This window comes from Choristoneura fumiferana, chromosome 21, assembly GCF_025370935.1.
Source record: "Choristoneura fumiferana chromosome 21, NRCan_CFum_1, whole genome shotgun sequence".
Lineage (NCBI taxonomy): Eukaryota > Metazoa > Arthropoda > Insecta > Lepidoptera > Tortricidae > Choristoneura > Choristoneura fumiferana.
Genome location: NC_133492.1, coordinates 5,652,592 through 5,678,270, shown reverse-complemented (window position 1 = coordinate 5,678,270; position 25,679 = coordinate 5,652,592). Strand labels below are relative to the sequence as shown.

The window sequence follows — 25,679 nt, the reverse complement described above, 5'->3', positions numbered from 1 at the left end:
ATTGAGTCGCTATTTTATAGCATGTAATGGCACCGAGTGGCACCAAATGGCCCAAATGGCCGATGTGAAAAATTTAACCAACAGCTAGAGGGAGTTATTTGATTTGAAGAGCGGTTTTAGTAGAGGCAGGAGACTGATAAAAAAAGTAAAATGAGGTAATACTGAATTGTAAAGGTTAAGTGCGCCTGTTGTAATGCCATTGCAAATGTTTTGTGATAAAGATCTGCCCCCTGTACCACAAAAAATACAAGTGCTACAAATTGGCATGATTGTTAACTTTCTCATACGAAAAGTGTAAATTTGTGTATAATTGTAGCGCTTGTAACGTATGTGGTAGGTACAGGGGTCTGATTATATTACTTAATTTACGTCATGGGGAAAAGCGGATTGTTGTAAACATTTTGTGAAGTTGATTTGATATGTAGAAAAAAATTTAATCGACTTCAAAAGACAATGAATAGTACTACCCTCGCGACCCGTCCAGTCCACCCACTAGGTCAACCCACCAGTGGGTGCATGAAGAATTTCTATTTACCCATGCACCCACTGCTAGATTCTACAACAAGAGCATAAAACGAGCCATTTTACCCAAGACGTTCATATAGCCACCCGAACCGGTACGACGAGGGTGGATAGACACGTCGAGGGTAAAGTGGGTTTAATGCTCGAGTTTTACACTCTGCTTTTCACTTTGATGGCGAGGAATTGAAATAGCATGGAAACAATTGTTCTCTTACTATGTGCCTTTAATTGTTCACACACTATTATTAAAATTATAAATTTTTAGTTTTATTGATCAATTTTGATTGGTTTTGTTTGATTTTTAGTTTTATATATAAAAAAAATATAAAAGAAAGAAAGTTCTTTGTTTGTGGCTGTTTACACTTAGGTACCTAGACGAAGATTTGACTTTATGCAGTAGACCATAAAAAGTCATTTTATGTCGCCTAGATCTAGCATAAACACGAACTTTACGAGCATGAGAAGTGAAAAAAAAATCGACTTGAACACACAACAATGAAAATATTTTTTTATAGTTTCAAGTCTGTGCCTCAGTGCGAGCCAGCTAGTCATGTATCTACCTTAATACAGTACTAAATTCTATCTATTGGGCTTCTATCACTTCTGCTAGCTCGTGTTCGTGAGAATTGAAAGTGGTAGAAAATATTTTCGTCTTCCGTGGTTTTTTGAAGTCGGTTAATTTTTTGTTAAGTTTATACATAAGTATTTAGTAACAAGTACCAATGGGTTTACAACGTAGACTACATGATAGTGTCAGTGTGTGACCGGATTGTACGATTTAGCTATTTTGTATTCTTATTGAATGTGTAGTCCTTTATTATTTATCCGATTCCTCGCTTTCATCTTATTCCGAAACTTCTCCGCGACAACCAATACTGCCCTAAGTAAGTTTGCTGGCAACATTAACAGTCACAGAGCGTCAACACCACGAGAATCAAAACAGCCAGTAATTTCCCGGAAAAAAATATTATCTCGCTCACACCACTCAAGTATGAGCAAGACAGCATCATCGTCAACTCTCTACGTGGGTCCCTGCACTAGGAGGCTATTTATTGGAGGTAATTAAAAAGAAAACAGACGCTGTCCGGGACGTGCCGTGAACACTAAAGGATTAGGGATGTAATTGGAGCATCGAATGGATGTTATCGATGTCGATAAAATATTTGAAATGGGAATTTTATGTAGAGGTAGACATTGAATATGCGAAAATACAAACTGAGACATGGATGCACAGAAAAACCAGAAAAAGCGACCAGCGCTGGGAATCGAACCCAGGTCCTCAGCATTCCGTGCTGCGTGCTATAACCCCTACACCACCGCTGGACAGGGGTCTAGACACAAATTTCTCCTATGCACACATATCTCAAGTTACTTTTTTCCACTACGCTTCTTAAGCAGCAGCACTAGCGACATCTATGTTTCGTTCTCATCGAGAGACGTAACACTCTTTTGGAACTAATCGCTCACCCAGACAAGAGATGTCGCTACTAAGCAATCAAATTATGATTGTTTTTTTGGAGTCTTTTGTGTATTTTTTTTATTTCAACTCCAAATTTTTTACTTTTAAGGTCATCCCGTAAAAGCATATCGAAAAAAAAGTACAAAAAGACTCCAAAAAAACAATCATAATTGACTATGCGGTTCAAACACTTTACGTTAAACTGCTAATTTCATTGTTTGTCAAAAAAAGGGTTTAAGTAAGTACTATTTTGACGTTGTAGTAATACCCTTGACACTTTCGGTTCGCCTTTGTTGATATATCTGTGTTGTCCTGTTTCGTTTCTTTTATGAGCTTTATCCTCCTATCCTATTTACTATTAATGCTACAAATGTGTCAGTTTTCATGTTTGGATATTTGTTTCTCAATCATATAACGATAACTGAGTTCTACATTGCCAAAGCCGGACAGAGTTACAATAAAGATATACTGTAATACCCCTAAAATCAATTCATAAGCCTATAGTCCCAGCTATAGGCCTGCAGTTCTCAGAATGAGAGCTGGGCAGTAGTTCCCACGCGGGCCCAGAATGTAATACATTATTTTCTTTTTTCTCTTATGGTATTAAGTAAATGTTCAGATAGAATGGATGATTGTCCCAATAACAGAGTGAGGAATCGGGGTGAAACTAATAAAAAAAAATATCGATACATAGGTCCCGTTAGCCCATCCCTACCCATCGCAAGTCGGTCGACCGAAAGGACTTTTATCAGCGACCGATACGGAACTCCCGGAATCGGGATATTTATTGCCACCCTAGCACGAGCTTTGCAGGTTTTACTTTATCTTAGAAGTTTTTGAACAGAACTTTTTGAGAAGGAAGTTTTTGAGCACGAGCCTTGCAAAGGGTTAAGTCCGCGTGTAGGGTTTACACGTGTTTTGGAAATGTTTGACGATAAGTTTCGTCTTAGAGATAGAACGATTGTAGTACGCTTTGGAAGGAACCTTTATAAGGTTTCTAAGATGTTAAATGTGTCATTTGAAACTTGTTTTTTATAAGCTTTTATTTAATTAGCCCTGTTTGTTGCTGTTGTTCTTGAATCTTGCTAGTTCATTTTGACGCACTTCCAGTGTTCGATTGCGTTGAAATGTAACATACGTACTTATGTACGTTACATTACAATACACGTGCAGTCAACAAAAAAACATACCTAGTTAAATTAAATCGTTAACAGAAAGTTATTTTGCTTTTATTTAACTTGCAATGTTTGTGTTTCTTGAAGTCAAATCATGCAAGTCGAATTTCGCACTATTAGTGTTCAGTGTTTGAATTCATTTGAAACTTACGCATGTATGTAGTTTATTATAAGATAATGTCAGTCAACAAACTGTCTGCAATCGGTCAAGCCATTGAGCTTACATTAAAAACATTTTTTTACCAAAGCTTACTAAGTAAATTAATATCATCCACACAATCCCTTTGCCGAAAAATAAATATTTTCCATAGATGATCACAAGGCTTTGTCTCGAGCGATACCTACCCGTGCCTCAATAAAACAATAATTGTAAAAAAACCATAATCAATGTCCTCCTCAATAATTTAAGCGACATTGTAAATTTCTCAGAAGTTGGCCAGGCGCGGGGCTTTATTCAACACATTCTAAGTGATGATGATTTTTTCATATATATTTAGCAGACGCATTATTCTGATGATGCAATTGAAGTAAATAAAAAATATTCTATTTATTAAGTAGTCTATGATTGATTAATTTAAACCAGTTGTTTTTCACCAGTTTAAGCACGCAGCTTCGCTCTTGTGGAACAATAAATACCTCTCGGCTAATTCCTTCGTGAACAATATTTTGAAAATCCGTTCGTGGTGGTCAGTTTTGCTTAGATTTTGGTCAGTAGTAATACAGGATGACAATGGAAATACAGGCAGCAAATATTAAATTGAATAAAAAACCGAGCTTCGCTCGGGCTAAAACTCTGTAACAAGCGTTTTCCCAGAGATAAGGCCAAACTACGAGATAGACTTTTCATCCCCGAAAACCCCTACATACTAAATTTCATCCATCGAAATCGTTGGAGCCGTTTCCGAGATTCAGAATAAATTATATATGATCGTTTATAGATAGATAGTTAGATAGATGTCAATAAGCGATTTCAAATTCTGGCTCGCTATCAAATCACTTTATTGGCATCGAATACACGCCCTGGTCCCATATTTCATATCGCTCATTATACTTTATGTGACACTCCATTCTCTGGGCATCTGACCTCACAAAGAAGTTATTTGGTTTCTAAGAAGAATCTTGTCGCATTCAGAAATCATTTGCATACCTTACTTTGTTAGTTGTTTATTATATGATGACACATTATTTGGAATTTTGCATATTTTATGTAGGATTATCGGACTGACTCATCATCTTACAAAGGCCTCCCCCTTAGAACGCCACAAGGAACGACAATTAGGCACTTGCATCCACCGGTTTCCAGCAACTCTCACGATGTCGCAGTCCATCAGCTAGTGGGAGCCTGCCTCGTCGTGTCGTGGGAGCGTGCTGCTTCGTCTTTCGGTTCGTGGTCGCCACTCGAGGACTTTTCTCCCGCAACGTTTATTTGTTCCGCAGCAGTTCTAAGCAATGTGGTCCGCCCATTGCTACTTCAACTCATACTCTTAGATTTATGTCGGTGACTTTAGTTCTTCGCGAATCATAATGATACGATCTCGATACGATTGAGGCATGATGGTAGATAAGTACATTCGCATGTGCAACGGGGAGTGCTCCGAGGAGTTATTCGGGTTGATCCCTGCCGCATCCTTTCGCCACCGACCTACGCGACAACACTTTCATCCTCACCATTTAGATGGTTGGCGGTCCTCTACTGTGCGTTTTTCCAGAAATTTCCTGCCTCGCACAGCAAAACTCTGGAATGAGCTATCGCCTGCGGTATTCCCGGACCGCTATGACCTTCAAGTTTTCAAGAAAAGAGCGTACTCCTACCTTAAAGGCCGGCAACGCACTTGTGACTCTTCTGGTGTTGCAGGTGTCCATGGGCGACGGTAATCGCTTACCATCAGGCGATCCGCCTGCTCGTTTGCCCCCTATACCATAAAAAAAAAGTACTTACAAGCTTTTATTTTAATTTTCCCTGTTAAATTGCTGAGTCTGAGACGTGGTTTTTAACTGTTGGCCTATAGGAAGAGCTCAAAGTCACACAACGAGCTATGGAGCTATCCGGATCTACCTTCCGGCACGACTACGACGCGTCGACGACACGCGACATGCTCGCGCCATCGGCGGCGCGACAAAGAGCGCGGCCATTAACCGATACGACACGACTATAAAGCAGGCGCTCCGTGGGACTGCGCGGGCGCCGTTCGCCACTAAAGATGCTCTACTGGAATTTATTTCACTGACACATTTAGTACGACATAAGACAGCAGAAGGTGAACAGAACTTTTACATACGAAATTGTTGCAATAATAATAACACCAACAATATTTGACGATCAAATAGCCAAGTGGTTAGAGAACCTTGAGGTGCCGGGTTCGATCCCCGGTCGGGGCAGATATTTGTATGAATAATACGAGTGTTAATAGGCATTGAAGTATGTATTTATCTATATAAGTATGTTTATCCGTTGCCTAGTACTAGGTCAGTTGGTGTCAATTGTCCCATGGTATTTGTTTATCAGGTTAGCGCTCTCAAAGGAGCCATTTAAGCAGCCTTGATTAAGCTTAAGTGGATGCCGCCTTGCTTAGCCTGATACTAAGTGGATCCGCTATAGGACGACAGCAGAAAGAGACGATGAGAACGCGATCACGAGTTTCCACATATTAGACAATACGGTCCCAAGTAGAGCCAACAGCCTTGCGAACCGGGCAACCGCAATAATCTCCACCATACACGCATTACAGGCGATCACTCCGCGTTACATTACGCGCCGTGTTGCTCCGGCGCATCGGTCGGGCATAAATCCGGTACATAACGTATCAATTGTCTTTATAGCCAATATTTTTATTATTTATCGCGCAGATCAAGATCGTATCGCGGGAAGTGTTAAGTTTTGTGGTAAAAGATCTTGGCTGTTTTTGAGCCTTTGAACTGGCGCGCTGCGAGGGGACAAGGCATCTTATTTTTAAGTCGTTATACTTTCGGCCAAAGTCTCGGGCAGGCCATATAGCACGGAGAACAGATGGTCATTGGGGCCGAAAGGTTCTCGACTGGAGACCGCGGATCGGCAAGCGCAGCGTAAGACATGGACGAATTACCTGGTTCACGGTGGAGCTCAGTGGGGGAGGCCTATGTCCAACAGTGGACGTCCTACAGCTGATATGATGATGATGACATTCTCGATAAAGTGGTAGTTTAATGTCTTAAACTTTCGTGATTTTCACTCGTAGTCAAAATACCAGGCACAGGACTTATCACGCTAACACACACGAGTAATATTTACCTCGACGTTTCGGCAACATTACAGCGGCCGTGGTCACGAGTAGACCTTCTACTGTGTGTGTTAGCGTGATAAGTCCTGTGCGTGGTATTTTGACTAAAAGTGGTAGTTTTTGTCTATTGATGATTGGTAGCAATTTCTTCTTCGTCGTCACACTCTTGGCCGTGGTCGGATCAGGGGTGGTGGCGAGCTTTACAATCCGTTGCCATCCCTCCCGTATGGACCGAGGACCTGGTTAAGATCACGGAATCGCGTTGGATGCGAAAAGCACAAGACCGGCCTGAGTGGAGAGCCTTGGGGGGGGGGGCTATGTTTAGCAGTGGACATCTTTCGGCTGACATAGTTCCCGCGGAACGCAAAAAAAGTTGCCGACAACTCATCATCTCATTATCTCATCTGTCTTCATTCGTCATCATCTTCGCTTACCATCAGACTTCATGGTCAAACCCAAGCTTCTGTGTAAAAAAAATCTTGTTCTTGTAGTTAACAATTCACAAGACTCTTTTCAAGCACCAATAATCCACAAGATTCCTATACGGACACATGTATACGAAGTTGAAAGCTACAACTCCCTCGAGCCATGCGTCATACCTCGTGCCTTTTCTATGTTGCCACGAACCGGCAAAAGTTTGCCTCTGTGCTGCTTCTTGCCACATTCCAAAGTGCGAACTTAGCACGAAAGTATAACTTGCTTATCTACGGAATTTCTAACCGGTAGGTACTACGAGTACATACAAAATTCACTGGCAGAATAGATTTATCTTTTAGGGAAAAAATAAAACTTGAAAAAATAAATATTTTTTACTCATTGTACTTTTTGTTCTGCACCAACATCGTCGCATGTAAGATGTGGTAGCCTAGTTTTTTGACCTATGGTCTCTCTCAACTAGAGTTCAAACCCGGGCTCGCATATCTGAGTTTTCGAAATTCATGTGCGAAATTACGTTCGAAATTTACCACGAGCTTTAAGGTGAAGGAAAACATCGTGAGGAAGCAATTCAATGGCTTGTGTGAAGTTTTAATCCGCACTAGGCCCGCGTGCAAACTACTGTCCAAGCCCTCTCATTCTGACAGGAGGCCTGTGCCCAGCAGAGGCAAGTATATAGGCTGGGATGACTTCCATCGTCATACAACTTACATATTTATATCAAATTTTAGGTCAATACTACTCCTACAGATGGGTTAAAAAATCATGTTAAATTAAACTTCCAAGATTTAACCCGTACATGCCAAAATGTCTGCCAAGGTGTCAAAATGTCCCATAATATTTATTTATTTTTGAAGAAAAATCTCCACTTACAAATTATCCAAATAACTTAAAGTGTGGTCTTCTTTAGATTATAAACTTGATAACATTTTAATCTAAATACTGCAGCTAATAGCTAAATATACATATGCATAATTGCGTTGAGATACACCCAAAGTCGAAGGTCGTGAACTATTCAAACGGGTCGGCATCATGTCAAAACTTCGTCCCTATCCAAACATTATCCATGTTAACCGCGAAACCAAAACGCCGTATGTTTACTTAAACTACAAAGCACTTACGCCCTTTTGCAATCACAACATATTAATAGCCACGACAAACCATGTAAATATTAATAGGAGAGGCTCTTAAATCGGACTCCTTGAATATTTTAAATTTTAGACGCAACTCGTCAGAAATTAAAGTTTATTTTTCGTATGTCGTTGCTAATGGAGATAGGCTGTTATTATAGTGTGTCCCTGATAGTGGACGTTTAATGAATAAGCGATGGGACGTTTCTGTATTACAGTATAACGGTGGAAATTATCAATTTGCAGGACCCTTGACACCGGAATTTAAAGCCAGGGCTGTCGCTGGGTTAATTAAATACCGGCCTTGAGTGATGGTTGGAAGACCCTCGTTTGTATTGAAAACTGGAAAGTTTTGCTGTCTTACCTCGTATCTTTTCTTGATTCACAATAAGCTTCTAATTTTGATAGTCAAAATTTTGCGTGGGGTCTAATATTAACTATTTGTGTCCTGTTCACAGAACAGATTAAAGGAATAATAACTATCACGGGACAATTGACACCAATAACTTGTTAATAATTTATTGATAGTCAAAGTATTATTGTCTGTGGGTGTCGCGAGACCTCGATCATTTTAGTCAGGTATACAAATCTTATCGTTGTATGTCCTTTCTTAAAGATACTGAGAGAAGAGAGAGATTGAAAGGAAAAAATAAAAAATCTACACATTTTTCATAAGGTAGGTAAAAAGTCGGTCCGTTTGACAGTTGTAAAAGTAAAAAAATATATTTTTCCGAGTACTGCCAACCCTCAATCATTTTAGTCAGGTATACAAATCTTATCGTGTGTATTTCCTTCTGGAATCGATGATGCCACTTTCTTGTCTACCCTGCTTTTCTTTTTTGCCTTTTTTTAGTGATTAGCTGACTAGCTCAGTTACAGATTGAACTGGAAAAATAAATATACGGCTTTTAGCCAAATACGCACATAAAATAGAGAGCACTACTACCATTCTAACATCATTGCCCAAAGTTGGCTTTTACGTCATCCACGAGAAAAAGTCGGTCCGTTTGACAGTTGTAAAAGTAAAAAAAAATATTTTTTTTATTTCAGGCGTTATAGACGTGGCAACCCTAAAACCACCCCTTCCCTCACATCGTAAAAGCAATTCGGCAAATTGTTATCGGCATGTAAATGTTGTCGTGATGTCTAGTCACTTAATAATAATGCGAGCCTGCGTGCCTGTTACAGGCAGGGCAGTTTAAATATATAGCCTTTGGGATCTCTTGACCATTAGATGAATATGACTATGTTGGTTAAAAATTATAATATACGTAGGTTGTCTATCGCGGTTAAACGGGATAAACAAAATTTGGAGGTAGACTCAGTCCATGATTCCGAGCTGTAAAATCAGGGTCTCCAGATGTGTCCCCAAAATATTGTATGGATGTGTCCGTTTTTAACCCCCGACGCAAAAAGAGGGGTGTTATAAGTTTGACCGTTATGTGTGTCTGCCTGTCTGTCTGTGGCACCGTAGGTCTTAAACGGGTGGACCGATTTGATATTTGAAAGCAGGTTTTCTAGCAATGGTTCTTTCTTAGACATGTTTCATCAAAATCAATTAAACCGTTTTTGAGATATTGAACTTTGAAGTTACAACTCCAACTTTTTGTTGGTTATTAATGTTACAACTTTTTTGTTATAATTTCCGTAACAAAACGGACACATCCATACAATATTTTGGGGGCACATCTGGTGACCCTGTTTTTCCAGCTCGGAATCATCGACTGAGACTTCCCAAATTTTGTTGGAATAAAAATGCTCAAATATCACAATTTTAATACAATAATTGATTGACACTTCGGGTGCCGTCGTATTCCGATTGAGATCCGACTTTTCCCGATAGAAAACTGTTATGCACTAAGTAGGTACTCGTTTAACCTAGTTTAATACCTAGTACCTATACAGTGTGTTACTGGCAGCCAGGCCTTTTTATAAGGGAGGTTAAAGTAACGTATTCCTGTAACTTAACCATGACATTAATTTAATTAATAATCAAAAATTCAGACTTTGTTAGCTTTAGCAATGTACAGCAAAGTAAATTGACAAGTAAGTATATATGACAGCCGACAGATACTTTGATTATAAAAAAAACCCTTTTAGGGATAAGTTCGCCTTTGTAAGTACTCTTTTGTTTTGTTGTTTTCTTTTTGTATTATTTTTGTGTTTGATGTACCTACAATAAAGTATTTACATACAATACATACATTATTACTTGTGTCATAGTTAAAGTTACAGAAATAAGTTACTTTAACCTCCCTTAAAAAAGCTTGGTTGTCGGTAACACACTCTATACTCGTAACTGACGGTAATTCATGGATTATCTTAGTCAAAGACTTAATTAACTGCCAAAGGGCTCATCTGGGAACTGTTACGTCGTTTTAAACTAATATAGCTACACACATAACCCCCAGTTTGCTAACTTTGATGATTATTAACGAATGTAGTTAGGTATTAAATTCTATAGTTAGTGAAAGGTCCTAGTTTCGGCAAATGTCAATCTGTCTGTGTTATTGTAGCTCTCAAACGGATGCACCGATTAAAATGTTTTTTTTTTCAACGTGAAAGCGAGTTTCTTAGTGGTTCTGAGCTGTGTATGATAAAAATTAGTTCAGCCGTTTTTGTTATATTGGAACTTTGAAATGACAATGTCGATTGTTTTGAACTTTTCTAAGTTTGCTTGGTTAATCAATTTGCACTATTTGTCTAAAATAACGTCTGTCTATTTCTATAATCCCGCACTAACATTATAAATGGGAAAGTTTGTAAGTCTGTTTCTTTGTTTGTTAAGCTCATTTAGATGAAATTCGGTATACATGCAGATAGTTTAAGCCCCGGGGCACATAGGATAGTTTTTATCCCGGAAACCTAGTTCCCGGGGGGTAGCGATCTAATTCTACGCGGACAGAGTCGCGGGCAACAGCTAGTTACATATAATCCTCCTAAAAATCAGTCAAAACATGAAAACTAAAAAAAGGATCGTAGAAAGTAGTTAAATCTTTGTTACCCCAAATGTAACGCGCCGAAGCCGCTAGCAAAAGCTAGTTTAAATAGAAACCCTGTTTAACCTCAAGTGGTTGTTTTGCGAGCGCTATATTATATATTAACGGGACATCCTTTATCCGGTTACCACAAACAAGGGCCCAATTAGTGGAGCCGAGGCGACTCAAGACAGGCTGCAGCCCCGGGCATTTGTCAACCCTTTCATAGGGTGGCTATGGATGCAGACGCCAAGAAAGATAGCTTTTATCAACGAGGGAGTAACCATGTTGCCCTAAAGCTTTGAAAATTCACAATCATTCTCAGAAAGTTTACTTTGAAATTTACCTTTTTTCGGCTTTCCCGTAAGACATATTTTCAAATACCATAACGTAGGAATTTCAGAAAAGCATAGCTGGGAACCAAACCCAATCTGATGATACCATAAGGCAGCTAATACGCACAAAACGCTATATTTCTTGTCGTGTTGATTGTATGAGACAGAAAGATTTTAATTGCCAAATTATGTCGCTGTATTATCGTCCCACGCCACGGTCAAATAAAGGCCACACGTAGTATGACATTTGTAGATGCAATGCTCATATTATATGTTTTCTTACCTTCAGCATTATAACTACTTGATTAAGTTAGCTATCTAGCATCCTTTACTATTAAAAAAGATTAATAAAATCTTTGATGAGTACAGCAGAGGTTCCCAAAGTGGTCCAGGTGGACCCCCAGGAGTCCACGGGAGTCCACGTTGCCGTTGGCGTGAAAAACAATGGGAGTTTTAGGAAATACAGTAATAATGTAGCAGCAGGTCTACCAAAAACAATAAAAATTTGAAAGTGGTGTACGAGAAAAAAGTTTCGGAACCTCTGATCTACAAAATCCTTCATTATGAGAGTCTAAAGCACTTGATTATTTTTATGCCGTCTTCGTATTTCAAAATTTACACCAAACCAATACACGGTGAAATTCTATCCTAGGTCTACCCTCATCCTTACCTCGTGGTCACCCTGACGCATAAATAATTCCTCGGTCCGTCAGTCCCGTGTGGATACATTACTAATTCAGAGGATAGTCCGTGTACTATTTGCACGCAAAAATGCCTGGGGATTCTGTATTTGTATACTTTGATTGGAGGGATAGTTGCGTCTGTTGCGAAGAGATTCGATCCGACTTAACCCCGACGGGTTTTAAATGACAATCCTTCCATCTGTTTAACGCAATTGGACTTTGCACATTAATGAGCTAATGCAATCGCTACTAATATTATAAATAAGGAAGTGTCATTACTTTAGCTGAATAGTGACATTAGTGACATAACTAAAAAAAAAACAGGAAAAAAATTTTTTTTGTGATGTCACTATCCCACTAAAGCAGCGGTGTTTTGTTTGGTTGTAGTCGTTCTTTAACGGGTATCTAGTATTCACGTAATTGCATCCGTAGAGATAATATGAGCACTAGTACTGGTTACGTTACGTTAAAGTTATCCTAGAAAAATACAAAGTTGCATTATTTACTAGTGAATTTCATGCAGTTGGATAATCTACAATTTAAAATTTAGTCCTTATCACTTATTAATTCACTACTAATTACTGCAAATCGGCTTTAATCCTACTAATATTATAAATGCGAAAGTTTGTGTGTGTATGTGTGTGTGTGTGTGTGTGTGTGTGTGTGTGTGTGTGTATCTTCCTAACTCCTTCACGCTAAAACGGCCGGACGGATTTGGATGAAATTTGGTATGTAGAGATAGCTGGACATCTGGAATAACACATACCTAGGCTACTTTTTATCCCGATATTCCTACGGGATAAGGATTAAAAGTCGAAATAACAACCGCTGGGCTTAGAGTCATGAAATTAGGTATGTAGGTAGCTGCACGTCTAGAATAACATAGGCTACTTTTTATCCCGGTATTCCCACGGGATAGGGATAAAATCTTGAAATTACAAACGCTGGGTTTAGATTAGAGTCTTGAAATTTTGGACAGTTGTTCTTAACACAACCTCAATGAAGACCACGATATTAATTTTGGGAATTCCCAGGGGAATTTAATAAAATCCCGGAATTTCAATTGTACCATATCGAATAGCTTACGCTACGCGTGCAAAGCCGCGGATAAACTCTAGTAATCAGAATATATTGGTATTCCTTATAACCCAAAACCCAACCACCCACCCACCAAACTTGCTCGTTTGCCATCCAGTTGAATAAAAAAAAAAAAAAACTATGGTTAAAACGACAACCTAAATTACTTCTATGGAGCCTCTTCGAGCGAAAGGGGACCCAATTACAATGACCATTCGTTAGCTACCTCATAATCTCATCAACTTTGTTTTAATAAACCCACGATAAGTGCAACCAGGACATCAATCACATCGTAGAAAACTGTGTCAGCCCACAATGATTTAAAGCTCCAATTTCAAGGCCTCAGCCCTCGACAGATTTAATTACCGGACGATTTATCGGCCGCATTAATCCGCCACTTCTGCCTCGACGTTTAAAAAACAAAAAACGCTAAAATCTATCCCCTTGATTACAAGCTGTCACGTTGCAGGATTTTTTCTAAGCTCGACTCTAATTAGTTCGCGGTGTGCTCGTGTCCCGAAACATCCATTTTCTTAAACGCCCACTGTAATTGCCCCCACCTCGAAATGTTGCCAGCCACAAAATTTATTGCTTAATTACCTCAAGAAAACGCGTCGCCGCTCATCCCGGCAGATGTTTTTTATTCCCGCCCAAAAACAAAACGGTTTAAGAATGACATTAATTAATTCTTAATGAAATTCATCTTCACCCTCCCGTGTTTTAATTTAAACGGTCGATTTATTACTCGTACAATTTGTCGCGAGCACTCCCTCCGAATAATTAATACAAAACCGTTCTTAATTACATTTATTACCGACAACTTACGCGGATAGTCGTAAAATCTGCATCGCATTTACATGCTTTATCTTAACATTTATGGTTGTAGACTTAAAATGAATAAATACAAAACCAATTGGTTAAAAAGAAAGCAGAAGGTAAGATAAACCGTTACAATAATTTAAAAGAAGTTTGTGGAAGGGCTTGCTGTTTTCTTAGTATTTTCTTTGGTAAGGATCTTCTACAGCACCCTGAAATAGTGGCTCATCATATCTTAGGTACGAATCATCTGGTCTCACCACATCTTGGTATCCTTTGTGTGACACTGGCTCGTTATAGGACACTACTACCCCGTCGTGATACTGGTGGCTATTGATCAGATTCCGATTCGCATTCCTGTTAAATTCAGCCGCTTTCTTATACTTATCTTCTTTCTCTGGAAGAATAGGGGTCGGTGTTACCTTTTCCTCAACCTTTTTATCTTTATTCGCCGTGCCAGCGCCGGCTAAGTCCCTGTAGTTCCTTTCTTCCTTCCTCAATGGAGCATAGGGATACTTGTTCCGGAATCTATAGTCGTACCTACCAGTTCTCGCGTAATAGTCATCATCGAAGCGCCTGTAAGGATCTGCGGAGTACCTGTATCTCAAGTCTACACTAGGAGGAGTTCTGACAACTTCGGGTAAATGCGTGTAGTAGATTATGCGCTTAGGTTTTCGTGGTACGTAATTGTCATTGATTTCGTCGTAACGGTCGACTTTGGGGCCGTATGCTGGGAATCCTGGGGTGTATCGTCGTCGATCATAGGGATCGTAATACGGGTCGCGTCGGTACAACTCGTCGGCGGGGTAATACCGGTCAACGTAATATGGACGTCTCGATTCTTCGGGATAGTATACTGCCTGTCGTGGGTAAACAGGCTTGTATAACTTGGAGCGATCATCCTCACCGGGTCGGACGAAATCTGTTCGGATATCGCGAACGTCGTCGGTTCTTGTCACTCTCTGTATAGATTCCTTATCGTTCCTCGACTCGGAAGCTTCTAGAGGCTTGTTCTGTGTGACGAAGTTGACTCTTGGCATGCGAGAGTTAATTAGTTCACCAGAAGGTTGCGGTGGACTGAGTATATCGTCTCTAGAGTTTTCTTCGTGGCCTGGATATGGTAATTTGATCCAGTTTTCGTTGGATGCTCTTGCACCTCTCCCGGTAGGTTTATCCGTTACTCTTTCGGTGGTTTGATAGAGTGGTAGTACTTCTTTCACTTCTTCGTTGGTGATGGATATCTTCGTGGTGGGGTCCTCAGGAGGTCCTGGCATCCAGGGTGCAGCTTGGTTTTCTGTGCGGATGTTGTAGAACTTCTCCTCTTCGATCACCCCTCGACGACCTCTGGTCATGTCAGTTTCTACATTCACCTGAAAAACAATATTTTATGGACTTTTGATTATTTGTTATAAGTACAAACTATTTACATGCAAATGATTTGCTACACCAATTATAGAAAATGATTGTTTATAGAAGCAGATTGCAATATTTTTATTTTGTCGCACCCGATTTACCAATTTGCCTTAAATATTTCTTCTCTTCTTTTATTATGCAGTTCCTTACCCTTTCATCAGTGTAGGTACATTTTTTTATTTTATTTAAATTGTTTTAGTTTATAATAATATCCTGAAAAAGCTAGCATAAACAAATATAACTTTTTTTTAACTTGCAAAGTTAATTTTACACAGTGTCAAAAATAAAATTTAGAGAGTCAAGATCTGACTTAAAACACGGTTAGGTAATGCTGGCAAATAAATGGGATTCGGGCACTAAACGAAACTGCTTTGGAAAACTAATAAAAATTGGCTACTAAACCAAAACAGCACGCAATCTCAAACCTTAGTAATTCATACAGTAACAGAAAAGAAAAATCTGTTTCATAATAAAAAACCGCAAAGAAGTTCCTGAAACTGACACGGGCCCAAACTTCTTTTGCAAACTGATAATTGACAATTGTTTTCCCGTGTCCCAGAATTATTATTTGTGGGCCAGACCTCAGACTCTGTCAAGCACGCCACGCATGGCAACGCTGGTGTGTCACATTTTTTTAATAAATCTTTATTTGGAAAAGTAACAATTTGGTACATTACAAAATGAAACACCCCCGCACAATGTTGCACATTTGTACCACTTCAGTCAGTCTAACCTATTCAGAATCACAATTATTTTCATCACTACTTTCTGTCACACGGTATATGTTGCCGGTAGAAAGAGATAGTGAATGCAATCGCGAAAACCCGCGCATTAGCGCATTCACTGCCACCTGAACTCCACAGGTGCCACCGACGCACGTGTGCGTTCAAAATGTATGAATAATTATGACAGCGGCACTGGACGAAGTTCCGAAAACGCTTATATGCGTCGGTGGCAGTGAATGCGTTAGACAATACGGCGTCAGACTCCCCATCCATCCGTATTACTGACCGATGTTCACTACTCGACACATGGGTACATTTAACTTACCTCGGAATGCGTTTCGTATCCATGCTGCACCTCTATAGAGCACGCATTTCGTATGAGGACCAGGCAGCAAAGAAAAAAATTGAAGCTCGTCATCATTGCTGTCGTTCTGGAATTAATTACATTAATTGTGAATGCTAATTAGTAATTTTGAGGCTTTTGCTATGCAATGGGACGTTAATGTTTGATCGAATGGATGTTTAGTGTAATATTTATAGGTACCGATTAAAACCAGACATATTTAATTTTATAATAACGATAGCAAATTAGACTGAACAAAACATTCGAGTAAATAATACATTCAAAAACGAATTCATTCAAAAGCTAACTGGAAGAGATCCCTTTAAGTTCGCCATTGTACATCTTATTTCCTTGTCATCTGTTAATTTGAGGTGTATGATGTACAAATAACCTAACCAACTTAGAATAAATAGCTGAAAAACCCCAGACATTGTCTATCAAAGTTTAATAAATAACTCAAAGACAGCTGGACCGATTTTAATAAAACAAAGCTAACACTCGCTTTTACGATGCTTTATCGCTTAGCATATATTAGGAGTTAAAAAATATTTGGGCATCCGATATAGCCCCGACCCCAACGAATGTTAAGGCTCTCTATGCGTTTCCTTATCTGTACATTTTCCGGACTAACCTGTGTGAACAACCTTTCTTTTTTTGTCACCTTAATGGTATCAGCGCTGTTTACAAGCGACTGTATTATGTGATTGATCTTAACGCTTTGATAACCAGTAAATAACGATGTTTGACAACGGCCATTGTGCCGGTGCCGGAAGTGATGAAACCGCCGGAAACTGCGCCGGACCGTGAATATTATCTAGCCAACAAGTAAATACGGCCTCGCAAATTCGGCTACAAATTCGTGCGATGACCTACTACTAAAAATAATGAGTGTCAATGAAAAAATAAATCATCTCTAGCACTGAAAGCGACGCCAAGGGGAGCAGGGAGGCTGCTGCCCCTCCCCCTCGAGAAAAAAATAAGAATAAGTGTCATAATATCGTCACCAGGGAGCGAAACTTTGATGCCGGTGACAGCCGTATGACGTCAACCTTCATACAGAGTTTTTTTATCTAGATTAAAGATACCTAATCACTAACAACTTATTGGCCTCTTTAGTTTACGGATATTTTATTGACACTTGTCTTGAGACGGCCAGTAGGTACTTATTTATAAAAACACCCTATATGTCAATTAGCGTCATAATGACGTCACCGGTATCAAGGTTTAATCGCTTCCAGATCATCACTTTGAGTAGGTAGGTACCATCAGCCAAATAAGTGGTCTATCAATTTTTAAACATGTTCCTATCAAATGAATATGTCGCTAAAGTCGAACTTTCAAGTTGACAGATACGTCTATTGGCATTATTGTTTTGTGACATGCAAACAATTATCAACTTTAGGGTGCTAGACCACATATTTGGCCGATGTACCTTTGAACTTGAAGCGACGATATAGGATACTAGAAAGAAAAAGATAGAGTGAAAACATTTCTTCCTGACATTAAGAGAACATAGAGAAAATATTATTATATTTTCGTAAATGCGAAAGTGAGTTTGTTTGCTCCATTTTCACGCCTTAATAATTGAACCGATTGGCGTGAACCAATTTAATGAATTATTCGGAAAAGAATAATTGCTCTCGAGGACGCGAATAGCCCCAAAATATGTATTATGCCTTATGTTAGAAGAGGACAAATATTGACACATTATACTCGTGTAGGTACCCCTTTTTTTATCCAATTTATACTATTCGATGTTCTTTTTAAATTATTATTTCTTCCTAACGTGTTTTTTCTGTGTATCTAATATGTGTAAATAAATCTCTCTCTCTCTCTCTCTCTCTCTCCCCGTCTCTCTCTCTCTTTCTCTCTTTTTGCTACTTCTTTCCAAGTTATATTCGACAATATTGTAAACACGTAACAGCTTTTTGACAGTCATTTGGTTGGTTGGTTTTTTTACCAGATGTCATCAAAGTAACTTTAGCAAGCTCTGGCTTCATCCAAAAGCTCAATCAATGCTGAAGAAAAATGCCGAGCTTCGTAAAAACTACCTACCCCACCACCCCACAACCCACGCGGGTTTAAGGTCTAGGCAAGCTAGGTCTACGTTAGTACTACTTATTATATATTCTGTGGTCTAGGCATGGTCTAATTTATATTCAGACCTTTTATCTTTAAGCGAAAAATTCTTGTTTATTTTTTTATTTATACCTATCGGGGATCTCGGAAACGAGGCGAACAATTTTTTAATTTGGTTATTGAATTTTGATTTTATTGGTTTTTGTTTAATATTTGTTTTTTTTTTATTCGCCGTCCGTGAACTCGCCAAGCGGTCACAGCGGAAGACCAGCGTTGGCCTATACGGCCAACACTATGCTGAGCTGGGGCCGCTTCGTGATCTCGCATATGCATAATAGGGTGATCTCATCTAATTTGGTGATAAAATCGAATTTTGAATAAAAGTCCATGTTATTATCAATCAATGTCTTTACTTTTAATAGGAACTGCAGACAGTCCTTTTATTGGCATAATCATGCCTTTAAATCTTAATTAAATATAAATAATACTGTTCATAATCCACATTTCTTCAACTGCCCGAACACCGCTAATTTGGTGACAATCACCTTAAGTCGGTGATACGTACTACTCTAATTAGACTATAACCAAATTACACAAGTTTTAATTTTTTTTATCACCTAATTAGGTATAATGAATTTTATTTAAAATATATTTGGAAAACAATATTAATTAGCATTAAATTAAATTGCACGTGGGTATATTTTTTGTAATAAACAATGAAATCTATTAATTTTGAACATTTAACTACCGTGTGACTCACTCATAGTGTGAACGTACCTTTGTAGAGCGATGTTTAGTGTTGTGTGCTACCCTACATTTGACAGTTCCAACCTAAATGACGTTGAAAACGCTCCTGAGAGGAAGCGCTACGGATTAGCCTGAAACATGTCGAGCTAAACTCGATTTAAGACGTGAATTTCAACCGACGAAAAAAAAAATGGAGGAGGTTCTCAAGTTGACTCGATTTTTTTTTGATGTATGACCACGCTTAACTTTTTACAGAGTAGTTCCATTTTGATAATTCTTTTTTTATTGGAAAAGGTATACTCCAAACTTGGCCCCATATAAATTTGGAAGAAAAATTCCAACCGTAAGGTTAGTAAAACAGGGGTTGATTGATTGTTCACTCACTGATTGTAATGTATGACCACGTATAACTTTTTACAGAGTAGTTCGATTTTGATAATTATTGTTTTATTGGAAAGGGGTTGAAGTTGAACCTTGAAGTTGGTCCCATATAAATTTGGAAAAAAACCTACCCTAAGGATGGGAAAAAAATATAAAATAAAAACTTTTTAACAGAAAAAATTAATCCGCCGATGCTTTATAGGTACATATGTATAATATCATGTTTGACTCCAATACGTTTTCAAAGGCTGATTTTAATTTTTTAGATTCATTATACTCGCGGTTTTTTTCTTTTTTATTTATCGTCATCCATTATCTTAAAATTAAAAAATTACAATGAAAAGTAAAAAAAATAACTCATGTAATTTGGTGATAAAGACCCCCAAAATAATATACTAACGTTGCTTATGAACTGCAACTTTATTAATTATGAATTATTCAACACAATATATGCAATAAATAATTAAAATACACGCGTTATAATTAAATTTCACTCGTATCTTTAACTATCTTGTTTAATTTGGTGATACCGTTGCGGCGTCAAATTTTTGAAAATGATAACTTTTTGACCGGCTTTCACAACGTACTGTGAAAAAACTATACAAGTTTTGTTAAAAATAATAACTGATATACTAAAAATAATGTTTTTTAAGTACACTGTCCACTTTTTATACAAATCCAGGCACTTTTAGTATTTAAAAACTAATTATAAACGGAGAACCAGTTTCTACATGTCCACGCGGCGCCGTAATGAGGTCCCGCGCGAGAAATTTGCTAATATTTACTATCTCGCTCTCTCAATTTGACCCACAAGAATGCAAACGGAATTCTAACTTAATGATTTATAGTAAGGTCGCATTTAAAAGGCCTTAATTCACTAGCTTTACTCGGTATCGTGCTTCAAACCATGTATCACCGAATTATGCGTATCACCAAATAATGCGAGTTTACCCTACTTCTTTTTATTTTAATATTATTGTTGTTTATTCTTTTTTATTTTACTTTTTTCTTTTTTTAATGTATTTCAATTATGCTTTTTATGTATGTGCGAGGTCCGAATAAAATATTTCTTTCTTTCTTTCAATCCGGTTCTATGTCTTTCAAAACGCGTATTTTTTTAGTAAAATTATCACGCATATCAGGTAATTTTGACAGCTTTGTCATGTCAGTGTGGTGGATTAACGGTATAGTGCTGAGCTTATAGACTGGAGGACTAGATTTCAAATCTAAGTCGGACGCGACATATATTTTTTAATTTCATTAGTTATTTAATTTACGTTTTACTTTTAAAGCTTATACCTAATATTAAAATCATATTTATATCGTCTCCAATAAAGGAACACGATTTAACTAAACAAAAGGTAGGTACTTTGTGTTATTTTAGAAATTAATAACGTGTCATAACAATATTTTCTACTACAAGACTTCTAGTTCTAGTTCACATTGCCCTGAAGGTGAACTTACTCCCACAGTCATTTCCGATTAGTACCTACCTATCATAATCCCGTTGCTTCCCACCCATTGAATAAAGTAGCCATAGAGCCCATAGAGTCAATACCTGACTATTTGCATTATATTTGATTGCATTCTACATGGGTTTGAATAGCCCTCGTTTCGGATTTCTAACGGGACCCATTGATCAGTATTGTCAGAGTTATATGGAGCAGAACCGTCTGTCCAAGTTTCACACCTGTGGTGCAATTGTCGAATGCCACATAGATTTTTTATTTGTTGATTTTGACGGATACGGGCCAGACTCCCTAGTCTGACGTTTTCATACGCTTGTTATAGGTCAAAACCTTAAGCCTACTAGTAAAATACTGCAAGTTTAACCTGCAAAAATAAGTTTTTGGTACTTGTATTGTCACCCGAACTACATTTGAATAACAAATTTCAAGTCGATGCCATTAACCGTTGTAGAGTTCCGTCTTATGGAGACGATCCTGGCCGGACTACCAGGATGTCACTACCAGATTATTGTATTGTCACCAAATTTACATAAGTTTACCAAATTTCAAGTCGATCGGACTACTGAAAGTGGGTCAAATTTAACTTGCAAGAATTGACCCAAAAAAATGAACGAACATGGCAAGTTAAATAAAAGCTTGTAATACTTAATACATGTCTTATATGGGGACCCCTCTTAATTTTTAACAGACTTCAAAACAGGAGGAGGTTCCCAATTCGACTGTATGTTTTTTTGTACGTTTGTTACGCGATAATTCCGCCAATTGTGGACCGATTTTCAAAATTCTTTTCTCTCACTCTGAAATAGGATATTTTTATTGAGGGACTAAAATAAGCCAATGTATACCCGAGGTGGTTAGCCACCCGAGCTTTAGTGAGGGTGGGTCTTTTTATCCGAGGGTTTATATTGACTTTTAGTCTCGAAGTGAAAACTCTATTTTTCACTTCGATTGCGAGAAAAAATAGACATTTCTGTGAAAGAATTAATTAATGCGTTTCATATTCCTCCAGTCCATAAAACTTTCATAGGTTTTTAAATAAACCTTTTACATTTCGGCGGCAAAAGATTATCAATTATATCTTTTGCTCTTTGCTCGACATCATAATTTTCACTATCACTTGACGATATTGTGAGAATAATGAATTTATTTTAATCGTTTATGATTTACGCTCGACAACAATTTCAAAGTTTTCGCGGTAAGTATTTTTTTCCAACCAAACACAGATATAACAAAATCGCATCGGTGAAATGGTCCATACACACACTGAAATAAATAGAATGGCGCCACCTTATATGCGGAAAAAGCATAGAACTAAGACCACGTAGACTAAGAACGTAACATTTTCGTTATGAAAATGGTCCACACACAATCTTATTTTATGCCAAAAACTAACAAGTACTGGCTGTTTGAGTTTATCTAAGTCACTCGAAGTAAATTAAATCAATATTTACTTTTACTCCCTAGGGACTAAAGTACTCACTTTATTCCCGCCTGGTAAGGCTATATTGACTCACTTTTAGAGCATGAGAAGTGAAAAACTCTTTTTCACACCTCTCACTCAGAAAAGTAACTTTTCCTCCCTGACGAGAGCGATCAAAGTGCAACTTTTCTGTGCAAGGCTTTTCTAAGTGTTTTTTGCAATTGGAATTTTTGTTTTTTGAAGTTGATAATTGTAAAACCACGTTATTTTCTATGCTGGTTGCTCTTTTATTATTTTTTTACACCTCTCATTCAGAAAAGTAACTTTTCCTCCCTGAAGAGAGGGAGCAAAGTGCAACTTTTCTGTTCAAGGTTTTCCTAAGTGTTTTACTCCAAATTAAACTTTTTGAAGTTGACAATTGTAAAACCACGCCATTTTGTATGCTGGTTGCTCTTTAATATTTTTTGTACACCTCTCATTCAGAAAAGTAACTTTTCCTTCCTGAAGAGAGGGAGCAAAGTGCAACTTTTCTGTTCAAGGTTTTTCTAAGTGTTTTATTCCAAATTAAACTTTTTGAAGTTGATAATTGTAAAACCACGCCATTTTGTATGCTGGTTGCTCTTTAATTATATTTAGTTTTTTTTTAAAGTTTCTTAATGCTCGGTGTGAAAAGTTGTGTCAGCCACTCGGGAGCAAAATTATTTTCATCTTGGGCGTTAACACTTGAATCCCTCATTACACTCAGAATTCTACTTAAGAATCTCTCGCTACGCTCAGGATGAAATCATGGATCAGGATGGATCAGGTACCAAAATTTAGGGTCCTACATTTAGGATGTACATATTTTGCCGCCAAAATATGCTATTTTTCCTGTACTAATAGGAATAAAATCACGACATAAGGCACTCTTATTTTATAATGTACCTAATGTCAATAAAGACCACGATGTAATTCCCATGGGAATTTTTCAAAATTCCGGAATTACAATTCAACTGCTGTATCTAATGATTTACGCATGTAAAGCCGCGGGTAAACACGAGTCCCATTAATATTATAAATGCGAAAGTTTGCAAGTCTGTTTGTTTGTTTGTCACTTCATCACGTCTAAACCGCTGAACCGATTTAGGTGAAATTTGGTATACAGATAGATAGTTTGAATACCGGGGAAGGACATAGGATAGTTTTGTCCCGGAAAATCCATAGTTCCCGCGGGATAGCGATAACCAAATTTTAAACGGACGGAGTCGCGGGTAGCGGCTAGTATTCAATAAATTATAGTAACGATGGTAAAACTCACCTTTACATAATCGCGTGCTAGCCGGGCGCGGATCGAACCCTCAATGCGGCGGCGCGGGCGCAGGCTCGCGTCACGGTGGTGACCTTTTGTCCACAAAGCGCGGGCCCACTGCTGGGCGGCTCACGGGTAATGGGGGCCACTCCATACCAAAATATTCCCCGTCAGGCCATCACTTCGTTGACATGTAAATCATTATGCTTTCTCCTCGAGTTGACACTTGAGAATGTGTTCTGTGGCCAGTGATTACAGCCTTAGTTAACAGCCTTAGTAAACTCATTGACTAGCTGTTGCCCGCGACCCAGCCCGCGTAGAAGTATGAAAAATAGTTTACATCCTATTCTCAGACCTACCGAATATACCTACCTACACAAAAAAAAACATAAAAATCGGTCAAGCCGTTTCGAAGAAGTTTGGTCACAAATATTTTTGACCTGAGAATTTTATTTATATATTAGATTTTTTTTAATAAAATTTACATATTTGCGCAACTTTGAGTATTTATCTGGAATACTCAAAGTTCGGCACGCAAACAATTAGATGTCTTTTATTTATTTGGTTAATATTGTATAACAAAACATAAGTTTCAAACTCTTATTTACAAAGAAATTGTTAAAATTATATAAAGCTAAATCCGCCCTTGAGGTATGAATATTGGTTTCGTGAATGTTGAACAAGAAAACTTAACAATCATAACAATAAATTCATAGTCAAAATAACACAAACGGGACTTATCACGCTAAAACATACAAGTAATATTTACCTCGACGTTTCAACCACATTACAGTGACCGTGGTCACGAGTAGACTGTAGGGTGAGTGTAGGGTGTCAAGTCTGCCTAGCAGCGCGAGTCCTTCGAACTACCCGCACTTGATCACAAAAAAAAGCACCGGCACTCGTATCTCGAACTACCCGCACTTGGTTATTTTTTCTTGTTTTTTTTTGTCTTGGTTTTTTTTTGGTCGTGATAAGTCCCGCTTGTGGTATTTTGACTATGAGTGAAAATCACGAAATCTTAAAACATTATAATAAATTCATACTTTTTTATTGTAAAATGGAAACCGGTCGAACTTAACGGTTCGTTTTTAAACTAAAATGGCCCGCAACAATGCGTGTACGCATGCGTGATTGTCGCGAATCGGAACCGAGCTATAGCTGTACCTATCGCTAATGGCATTACCCTTATACCCTATTCATTGTTCATATGGACCATTTTTTTTTTATTCGACTGAATGGCAAACGAGCAAGTGGGTCTCCCCTGATGGTAAGAGATCACCACCGCCCATACACATCTGCAACAGAACTTTTCTAAACCGGTTGCAGCTTCTTCGACATTCGTAAGTACTTGTTATAACCTAAATTGAATAGTTTTTTTTACTTTGCCTTTTAATTAAACAAAATGGTCAATTGGGTTGGCAAGTGACGTCACAGGCTAGTACATATTACGTAGAAGAAATATGGGGAATCGTATTTTGATAGCACTTAGAACTTACAAAGTATGTCAATAGGGAATATTACTGCAATTTTCTGCCGTCAGAGTGCAGCACTAGCACAAAACCGTAAACAGTTTTGAGTATCTTAAATGCCATATAATATCATGTTATTTTGTTACTAATAAAATAAAAATATATCATGATTTTTAAAGGTACTGATACTCTTTGGTCATGATCTGTCATGGCGACAAAATATAAAGAGAACTATGGAACTGACGTTATCATGGGTTTGCGCTAGTGTCGCCCCCTGCGCAGAGCTTTGCCTAATATGCCCTATAGGTATACAGGGTGTAACATTCAGATCGGTCAGTACGGGAAAGTCTGAAATTATACGACATATGAAGATTTGTTCTTAGGAACCATGTCATCGATTTTAGTAACAAGAGAAACTGCATTCATATATTTTAAAAAAAGGTTGTACTCAGAACGGGAATCAAACCCGGTTGAT

General features: G+C 38.1%; 1 protein-coding gene across 2 annotated transcripts; it reads right to left on the bottom strand.

Moving 5' to 3' along the window:
- Window positions 1–13,843: 13,843 nt before the first annotated feature.
- Window positions 13,844–24,613, bottom strand: LOC141439741 (uncharacterized). 2 transcript variants are annotated; one of them, XM_074104110.1, is made up of 3 exons: window positions 24,502–24,613; window positions 16,331–16,436; window positions 13,844–15,237 (listed from the first exon to the last, which is right to left on the bottom strand). In XM_074104110.1, the coding sequence occupies exons 2-3, from the start codon at window positions 16,424–16,426 to the stop codon at window positions 14,044–14,046; spliced, it is 1,290 nt and encodes a 429-aa protein (XP_073960211.1). In that variant the 5' UTR covers window positions 16,427–16,436; window positions 24,502–24,613; the 3' UTR covers window positions 13,844–14,043. The 2 variants fall into 2 exon arrangements, with proteins under 2 accessions (XP_073960211.1, XP_073960210.1); XM_074104109.1 differs by lacking the exon at window positions 24,502–24,613 and adding an exon at window positions 23,742–24,087.
- Between the last annotated feature and the right edge of the window lie 1,066 nt (window positions 24,614–25,679).

Coding starts and splice junctions, on each gene's coding strand:
- LOC141439741 (XM_074104110.1), bottom strand. CDS start 16,426: ATGATGACGAGCTTCAATTTTTTTCTTTGCTGCCTGGTCCTCATACGA. Junction 15,238..16,330: donor GATACGAAACGCATTCCGAG/GTAAGTTAAATG, acceptor ATTGTTTTTCAG/GTGAATGTAGAAACTGACAT.